The 10,281-nt window shown below is 28.8% G+C and overlaps 1 protein-coding gene across 1 annotated transcript; it reads left to right on the top strand.

The window, feature by feature from the left end:
* The first annotated feature begins 3,122 nt into the window (after nt 1-3,122).
* On the top strand, nt 3,123-7,743 carry LOC122501730. Its single transcript, XM_043611444.1, has 2 exons — nt 3,123-3,813; nt 6,358-7,743. Exons 1-2 carry the CDS (start codon nt 3,626-3,628, stop codon nt 6,584-6,586), a joined length of 417 nt encoding a protein of 138 aa, XP_043467379.1. The 5' UTR covers nt 3,123-3,625; the 3' UTR covers nt 6,587-7,743.
* Nucleotides 7,744-10,281: the final 2,538 nt, after the last annotated feature.

Genomic DNA, 10,281 nt, shown 5'->3' on the forward strand with positions numbered 1-10,281 from the left:
ACGATCACCACTGAATTGTAAATTCCAGCGATGTAGTGTTTGTAACAGCAAATGAGGGCTCAATGGAGTCGGAGTATTTATTGTTGTTGCTGGGATGTGAACAGTATCAAATTGGTAGTCCCGAGGATTAGGAATGATTCTACGTCTGTGGAAATTACGCGTTTCTCTAGTGTTGTTTGAGCGAGAATAATGTCCGCGAGAGGTATTAACATTTTCGAAATTAAATTCTCCATTTACACGGTGTTGTATTTCAGGCTCGAATGGTATTTGGTCTTCACGCAATTGATCATGATTATTTTCTGCATCATACCCGTCGTAACCAAGGTTCAGATCGTGTAACAATGGCTGCAACTGTGATGGTTCGGAGGTATCTGATTTTATAGACCGTTGGTCTGCCATTTTTATTCTTTTTACTTTTTACCTTTTAATAAATTTCTGTAACTATATTTTTTTTGAAAAATATTTAAAATCAAATTTCTATAACTGTTTCTCACAAGGATGTTCTTAAAATTCTAATTTCTGTAACTATTTTCTTTCGTGAAATATTCGAAATTTTGATTTCTGTAACTTTCTATACCAAGGTACTGTATGAATAAAAGCAAGATAATACACTTCAATGGGTTAGACGGAGAAAGATATAGTGCATATGCACTGGTCTTGGTTGCTTGAAAGTACGAACGATCGCACAAAGCAGAGACTCGATAGGACGGAGATCGCACTATAGGAGTGAGCGAGAGCGAGTATATCACTGGCGCGAGAGGATCAGAGGGGAAGCACGTTTCTATACTCGTACGCTTTACACACTACTACTAATCCGACACCATGAGTAATACTCACGCATACCAAATAGGCGCCGGTAGGATGCTAGCACATGGCGAGAAAAGGAAAATTTATACACAAAATTTTTCTTTTACACTGAATCGAATTGATTTTATAGTTACTTACTCGGTGGATGACACGACAGGAACTATCCACACGGGGTTGAGGTGTAAGTGGATGGCACAATGCACCACACACAAGAGTTCTGGTTTTATAACCAACTCAAAAAAAGAACTAAAATTATTAAATAAGAAGAACCCAAAAATAACTCTTAAAAAAACTGCAGCTTTTAATAAAAATGAAAAATAAGAAAAAAGAATAATACTACTGTGGCAAGTAAGTTAATTAATAACTAATTAATTGAAACTGTAGCACGAGAATTTTCAGGAAACTTATTTAAATGGCGAAAACACGACTATTCAATTTAGAATCCGCAAAACTAATGAGCATGGCGTCGACCACTTGTTAGGGACATGGTCTTTCCTCGGGTGAGGGGGGTTTCCCCACTTGCAAATTTCCCCCAAAATTTTTAATTTTCAGAGGTAGGGCAAGTCATGTGATCACTCAGTTTTTTCCATATTCGCCCTTACAGAGAACAAATTTAAATTAAAAAAAAGAGATTATAATAACTTCGTAAATAAGAAGTTAATTAATTTCATCGATTCAAAAGGGATAAAATATAATTAACAACAGAAGCTTACAAACTTGGTTCATTATTATTGACTTTCAATAATTATAAGCCAAGTAAAGGTTACTGTAACAATGGCTAAAATATTAAAATTCTAAAAATAAACAATTTTTCGAAACAAATCATCGAGACAAAATGAAATTGGACAATAAAGCATGTATAATACTTTACATCAATTTATTGTCAACAACAAAATAATCATCATTCCTTTCGAAATAAAATTTCCTAATTAAAAATTCTTTCAAAAAAAAGAAGAAAACAGAGATTAAAGACACTGAATTTTTCAAATTTTAATTTTCTGTTATGAAAATTAATATTAGTCAATTACAATATTCTCTTCATCTTTTTTTTGTAAATTAAAAAATATGAGATTTATACATGAAAATAGATAAGTTGGTCGATTCTTATAATATTACATTTATAAAAATTAATCAGTTACTTTACGTATTTTAATTATCTGTAACACACTTTAACAACATGACTAAAAATAATTTTTTTTTCTAAAAAAATTTCTTTTCTCTATTACTCACTGAACTACTTTCTCAAAAATATTGACTTGTGCGCCCCACGTTGGGCGCCAAATTGTAACGCTTTTTTCTACACTATTATTATAAGGAAACTAAATGGAACATTAATAATAAACAATCATTTATAAATCCAAAATAGTTCTGAAACTATAATTTTAAAGTTACTGTAACTGAATTCTAAGACAACTTTACATACTCAAAATCTGATTTTATCCGAATTTCAATATTTAACTAAAGAAAACGTTACTTGTGCAATCTAGTTCTTTATAGTTTGTCTAGGTGGTCCCCGGTAGGGCGCCAGACAACTTTTGTATCGCCGGTATTGTCAACCGGACTAAAACATAATTAATCAAAAATCATTAAATCAAACATTACTCAATACTTAATTAAGACCGACTAAACAAACATTAATATTAACTAGATTTTTTGCACGTGCCGGTACTAGTCAGCTATGCTGGTCGTGGAGAGAGGGGTGAGTTTTGTATTTAAGAAAGAGAAGGTAGTTTAAAACACAGTGACGGAATTATAAATAAATTAACAATCGATTAGATAAAAATAATTAAGTATATTGTACCAACGAAATTAAATTGACAAGTTACAATAAATAGTGATGATCATTTTGTCGTTTATAATTAATAATTAAAATAATAAAAAACCATAAGCAGAATTACTTGAGTATTCTGGATTATAACAAAGAACCATAAATAATATAAATAACTTACAGATTCTGTATCGATGATAAGTTGACTCGTGATAGGGATTATGATTTCATTTTGCACTTTAAATTTATTATTTATTAAAGAAAACATTAAGCTAATAATTAATTGGAATATTAAACTCACTGTAACATATTATTTAACAATTCGAAACCATAAAAGAATTAAACTGTAACTAAAGTAAAACTGATTCTAAATCTATTACATTTTTACTAAAACCGGAGAAATTAACTAACGATTTTAACACAACAAGGGATCGATGACAAGAGAGAGATTCAAAAGGTTTTGCAGAATTATTTTAAATTGGGAATTAGTACTGAATTTTGGCGTTAGGTGACTTATCGGTATTCTCGATATTTCCATACAAAAAGGGGGTTTTCTCCTACCTTGCTTCTCCCAGAATTCTGAATTACTAATACTATGATACTTAAACTAAAACGACTTTTCCTATGGCAAGATTGCGACCTTCTTGACCATAGGAACCTGTCAATTAACCCAAAAGGAGAGCTTCTTTGCCAAACGAAGTCGCTTTCGTTTGACAAAGCCTGCCAACTCACTAAAACTAAACTAATTTATCAAAATTCCTTAGTATGGAAAGCCAATGTTTCAATTGAACTTCTGCTAAGTGTACAATAATTACTTAAACAAATACTAAAACAGACACTGTAACAAATTTACTTTAACAAAGACAATTAATATTACCAAAATTCAAATACTAGAAAAAATGTTCTCAGATTAGTGCTTTTGTGACGTAAATCGTAAAAATAACGTCACAATATATATATATATATATATGTTTGTTAAAAAACAATTGACTGTTGTTCCGTCTGCCATTTTAATTTTACTTTTTTGCGGTTTGTTTGTGCTTTGTAAAAATGTTTTCACAAGGTAAAAATAAATGTAAAAGGAAGGCACCTTCGAAAAAATTCATACCCATTGCACATCAGGAGCGAGATGTACCTTTAGATCTATATAAATCTGAGGATAGGTGCTATCGTGACATTAAGAGGTATCATTTGGATAAGGAAGGAAAAGATCCAGGAACGAACGGGAAGCCCTTTCGGTTAGTATATATATTTCTAAAGATTTTTTTAACAATTTATTCCAATAATTACATTAAGAATCGCGTAGTATTTTCGCACGTATGAATTACTAAAAATTTTTTAAAATTAATTTCCGATCTTTTTTGAACGAATTCAGTATAAAATTCTGGCGAATTCTTTAAAAATTATTCAACAATTTTTTTTCTTAATTCCGCTAGGAATTCAGTACTTTTTCCGAACGTATTAATTGCTAAAAAAAATTTTATTACATGTTTTGACCTCTTTTCCAAACCTAATTCTATACAAAATTCGGACGAATTTCTAAAGATTTTGTCCACAATTTATTCTAAAAATTACATTAGGAATCGCGTAGTATTTTCGCACGTATTAATTACTAAAACCTTTTTTAAATTAATTTCCTATCTTTTCTTCGAATGAATTCTGTATAAAATTCAGGCGAATTTCTTACGAATTCCGCTAGGAATTCAGTAGTTTTTCCGTACCTAATTTTTAATAAAAAAAATTTTTAAATTAATTTCCGACCTTTTTTCTAAACGAATTCAGTGTAAATTTCGGGTGAATTTCTTTTGAATTTTTCAACAATTTTTTTAAGTTCAGCTAGGAATTCAGTAGTTTTTCCAAACGTATTAATTGCTAAAAAATTTTTTATTATATTTTTTTACCTTTTTTCCAAACCTAATTCTGTACAAAATTCCGACGAATTTGTAAAGATGTTTTTAACAATTTATTCTAAAATTTACATTAGGAATCGAGTAGTATTTTCGCACGTATTAATTGTCAAAACCTTTTTTAAATTAATTTCCGATCTTTTATCCTAATGAATTCTGTATAATATTTGGCAGAAGTTCTTACGAATTTTTCAAGAATTTTTTTTAAAAATTGTCCTAGGAATTCAGTAGTTTTTCCAAACCTAATTTTTGCTAAAAAATTTTTTAAAATTAATTTTCGACCTTTTTTCTGAACGAATTTAGTGTAAATTTCGAGTGTGAGATAAAATAAAAAAATTAAATAAAAAAAAATAATAAAAAAAAAAAAAAAATTTAAATAAAAAAAATTGTTCAAAAATTCAAAAAAAATTTTTTTTGAATTTTTGAACAATTTTTTTTATTTCCGCTAGGAATTCAGTAGTTTTTCCGAACGTACTAATTGCTAAAAAAATTTTATTATATTTTTTGACCTTTCTTCCAAACCTAATTCTGTACAAAATTCGGACGAATTTTTAAAGATGTTCTCAACAATTTATTTTAAAAATTACATTAGGAATCGAGTAGTATTTTCGCACGTATTAATTGCTAAACATTTTTTGAAATTAATTTTCGATCTTTTCTCCGAATGAATTCTGTATAATATTCGGGCGAAGTTCATACGAATTTTTCAAAAATTCTTATAGAAATTCAGTAGTTTTTCCGAACGTAATAATTGCTAAAAAAATTTTTTATAACATTTTTTGACCTCTTTTTCAAACCTTATTCTATACTAATTCGGACGAGTTTCTAAAGATTTTTTCAACAATTTATTCTAAAAATTGCATTAGAAATCGCGTAGTTTTTCGCACGTATTAACTGTTAAACATTTTTTAAAATAAATATCCGATCTTTTTTCCGCATGAATTCTGTATAGGGGAGAGTGGGGCAAACCTGACCCCTCTTAAAAGTGCTACTTAGAAATTTGAAACCACCATGTGTAGTATACCTCATTTTTTCCATTTGACAATTTTTACTTTTGTTTGTGCAACGCTGGGAGCAAAAGTTTTTTTTGTTGTTTTTTTCACTTTTACGAATTTTTCTTTAAGAAATTCTGAGGAAATCGTGTAAACTTTCCAAATATTAGGTCTTGGGTTTTGAAGGTACACACCTCAGGAATATTTACCACCAAAAACTTTGATGAATTTGTAAAGCGTTTCTTTTTAACAAATATTTATTCTCAAAATGAGCCTGTGGGGCAAACCGGCCATAGGATATTTTCATTGTATCAGAGTTTCAAAAAAAATATTATCAATTAGAATATTTTTTTCATTAAAATATTTACTTTCAATGAAAATTAATTATCTTCCAATGAGAATTAGACCCTTTAATATTGTTTCTCTGATAATTTCAAACATTTTTTTTTGATATTTAAAAAAATTATTTATTTAATTAAAATTCAATCCTGTATTATTATTTACATTATTACAAGCATTGTTCGCATGATTCTTTATGTTTGTTGTTATTGTAGATTATAAAAATGCAATATTATAGATAAAAAACGTAGGTGGTCGGTTTACCCCAGGGGGTGGGGCAAATTGTCCCGTTTGCAAATTTTTTTTAAGTTAACACAGCAACTAAACAATGAAAGATAAAGTATAGGTGCCTCTGGAAAAAAGTTGCGCAATTAAATGATCTTTCAAACAAGCCACCGGAAAATAAAATCGGTTGATTCGTTTAGTCACAAGAGTCAAAAAACCGTAGGTATGGCTGGTTTGCCCCACTCTCCCCTAATAATAAGTAAATAAAAATTTATAATTTTATAAATTTCTTATAATTATTATTATTATTATATTTTAGGTATGTACGATGTTCTGACAGCAGAAACGCTGTCGATTGTTCGGGCACTGGGAAGATGTATGGTACGGGAAAGCCTAAAGACCCTTTTTACATTGTCTATTCACGTCCTCACGTGAAAGACTGCAAAAACAAACTGGAAGAGGGGAAATTTCTGAAGAGGCTTCACCAAGAGTCACTAACTACAGTTAGTGACCATAGAGCAGCTTACGATGCTGCAAAAAGAAAGTGATTTATATGTCTCTCTATATTATAAAAAGATTTCGCCGCCGAATACAGTGTTTTAAAGTCGAATGTCAAAAGTCAAAGATAAAAGATCATAGGTCATAGGTCAATCAATCAGGTCAAACATCATAGGTCAAGAGACGAACATAACCTCAAAATCAGCGGTCCAAGATCATAGGTCACGAGACGAACATAACATAATTAGATCATAGGTCACAGGGCAAACATAATCACAAATTTAGGTGAAAATGATAGTTTAGAAAGCAAACATAACCTCAAAATTATGTCAAAATGATAGGTCAGAAAGCAAACATAACTTTAAAATTAGGTAGAAATGATAGGTTAGGGCAAACAAAACCTCAATCTTTTTTCTTAATTTTACATTTTTCTACTTGTGAACCAGTTTTGTAATTCCTCAAGAAAATTCATCAAGTTGTCCGGAAATTAGCTACAGTTCTTCCTGAAAACCTTAAAATAATATTTCAATTTACGGTTCTGCAGCATTTATAGTTTTTTCCCATATCCTAAATTATTAAATAAATTTTGTAACAATTCTTAAACAAAGATTTTCCGTGTATGAGGTATCTTGCTTGACAAGCTTCTCACAAGGTTACTGGAATATTATACAATAATTTTTATCACAAACATTTTTTCATTCTTCTAAGAATTTTATTGAATTTTTAAAAATAGATAAATTAATTATACCGCATTAGAAAAGAACGGTGTCTCACAAAGAAAAATATTTTTCCAGCGAACCATTAGGAGCAAGCAGTACAACATACTGTGAAAAGAAGAGTTCAATAAGTAGGTGGTCCAAAAGCGAGGCACCACCTATCCCAAACGACATATGTCTTCTTCCAGTCACATTAAATAGTGAAGTTTGGCAGAAGAGATTGGCTTACTATTTGGATGTAGATGCAGAAGAAGAGAATAAAAAAACCAGGGTGAAGCACTTGTGGAAGGTGGACGGTGCTACAGATACCGATGGACTCTCAGTCACCTTTTTGATTCCGAGCACAATTCCCGAAGAGTGCAAAATCGCCTCATACGGGTTTTGTGACTCAACATATCAAAGTGTTCCTTCCTTATATGGAGCAGCACAACTGTTTGTTTTCGGAGTAGAGTCTTACGGACAGGTATACATGTTTGTATGTTTGAATCTTTGTATGTATGATTGTATGTATGTGTATATGTTTGTATTTTTGTATCTTTGAATGTTTTATGTGTTACGTATGTTTGTATGCGTATATATTTGTATGTATGTATATGTATGTTTGTATATTTATTTGTATGTTTGAATGTTTGTATATAACTATGCGTGTATGTTTCTTTGTATGTTCGTTTGCTTGTAAAAAATTATTCATGTATGTTCGACTTTTTGAATGTTTGTATGTATGTATGCACACATACATATTAACACTGAGAGAACGATTTATCTGATTTAAACATATTTTGTTTAAATCAAACTTAAAATATCTTTGCTATACAGTCAAACATATTTAACTTTTATTAACAAATATTTTTTGGTTCATTTAAAAAAATAATATATTTCATTTAAACATAAGTTATAGTTGATTTTAAATTATTTATAATCAATTTTCAAGTTTGATGCAAACGTAAAACTTTTAAACATAATTTTTGTTTAAATAATAACAGAAAATATGTTTAAATTAAACATAATTATTCAAACAAATAATATCTTTGAATCAAAGCAGTAGATATTTTCTGTATATTGCGGGATTAAGCTTACAAACTTATTTCAATTAAACAAAATCACTTAAAATTATTTCTCTATTTGAATTAAGTATAATGTTTCCTCTGTATGTATGTATGTATGTATGTATGTATGTATGTACCTGAAAATCCGTCATATCCACCAACATCACCGTCATCAGAACTCTCCTTCACCGCCATGTCATCTCAGTCAGACTTATATTTTACGCCTCCCTCATACCCGCTCATACAATCTGTAAATGTTTCTTCAACGAAAGAATAAATTATATGTTCTAAAATTTCGTATTTTAATATTTTTTAAAAATTAATGGTATTTTATTTAGTAGTCAATTAATGTAAACTCTTTTAACAAAAAGACTTTTTTGCTCCATTCTCAAACTTTTTGAAAAATCTTTTTATACTTGATTCAAAACTAGAAAAACTTTAGTTAATCGAGAAAAAAATTTACTGTTTTTAAAATTTTGAATTTCATATTTTTTTTGGCTACCTTCATCAAATGTGACAATTTTTTAGAAAATCTTCGGATTTCTTTGCTTCCTTTTCAAACCTTTAAAAAAATCTTTTATACTGCATACGAAACTGGAAAAATCTTTTATGATGAAAAAAAATTTCCTGTTTTTAAAATTTTTGAATTTTATTTTTCTTTTGGCTAAATTCATCGAAAGTGAAAATTTTTTCAGAAACTCTTTGAATTTCTTTGCTCCATTCTCAAACCTTTAAAAAAAATTTTTATAGTGGTTACGAAACTGGAAAAACTTTTAATAATGGAGAGAAAAATTTCCTGTTTTTAAAATTTTGGAATTTTCTTTTTCTTGGCTAAGATCAACGATGTGAAAATTTTTTCAGAAAATGTTTGGATATCTTTGCTCTCTTCTCAAAGCTTTAAAAAAATCTGTTTATACTGGATACGAAACAGGAAAAACCTTTAATGGTGGAGAAAAAAAATTTCCTGTTTATAAAATTTTGGAATTTTCTTATTTTGGCTCAGTTCATCAAATGTGGAAATTTTTTTTGAAAATCTTCGAATTTCTTTACTCTCTTCTTAAACCTTTAAAAAAATCTTTTATACTGCATACGAAACTGGAAAAACATTTTATGATGTAGAAAAAAATTTCCTGTTTTTAAAATTTTGGAATTTTCTTTTTCTTTTGGCCAAATTCATCGAATGTGAAAATTTTTTCAGAAAATCTTTGGATATCTTTGCTCCCTTCTCAAAGCTTTAAAGAAATCTCTTTATAGTGGATACGAAACTGGAAAAACCTTTAATGGTAGAGACAAAAAATTTCCTGTTTATAAAATTTTGGAATTTTCTTTTTTTAGCTCAGTTTATCGAATGTTGAAATTTTTTTTGAAAATTTTCGGATTTCTTTGCTCCCTTTTCAAACCTTAAAAAAAAACTTTTTATAGTGGATACGAAACTGGAAAAACCTTTTGATGTAGAAAAAAAATTCCTGTTTTTAAAATTTTGAAATTTTTTTTTTGGCTAAGATCATCGAATGTGAAAATTTTTTCAGAACATCTTTGGATATCTTTGCTCCCTTCTCAAAGCTTTAAAAAAATCTGTTAATTTTGAATACGAAACAGGAAAAACCTTTGATGGTAGAGAAAAAAAATTTCCTGTTTTATAAACAGGAAATTAAAACAGAAATTAAAACAGAAAAATAAAAATACAAAAATTTTATAATTTTTGTATTTTTATTTTTTTTTGGCTAAGTTCATCAAATGTGAAAATTTTTTCAGAAAATCTTTGGATTTCATTGCTCCCTTCTTAAACCTTTTGAAAAATCTTTTTATACTGGATACAAAACTGTAAAAACCTTTAATGATGGAGAAAAAAGTTTCCTGTTTTTAAAATTTTTGTATTTTAATTTTTTTTGGCTAAGTTCATCGAATGTTAATTTTTTTTAGAAAATCTTCGAATTTCTTTGCTCTCTTCTTAAACCTTTAAAAAAATCTTTTAATACTGGA

Source organism: Leptopilina heterotoma, unplaced genomic scaffold (assembly GCF_015476425.1).
Source record: "Leptopilina heterotoma isolate Lh14 unplaced genomic scaffold, ASM1547642v1 Lhet_213, whole genome shotgun sequence".
NCBI lineage: Eukaryota > Metazoa > Arthropoda > Insecta > Hymenoptera > Figitidae > Leptopilina > Leptopilina heterotoma.

Bases quoted from the DNA above. Each gene is read 5' to 3' on its own strand.
- LOC122501730 (XM_043611444.1), top strand. From the start codon at position 3,626: ATGTTTTCACAAGGTAAAAATAAATGTAAAAGGAAGGCACCTTCGAAA. The intron at 3,814-6,357 runs GTTAGTATATAT...ATTATATTTTAG, and splicing joins ACGAACGGGAAGCCCTTTCG to GTATGTACGATGTTCTGACA.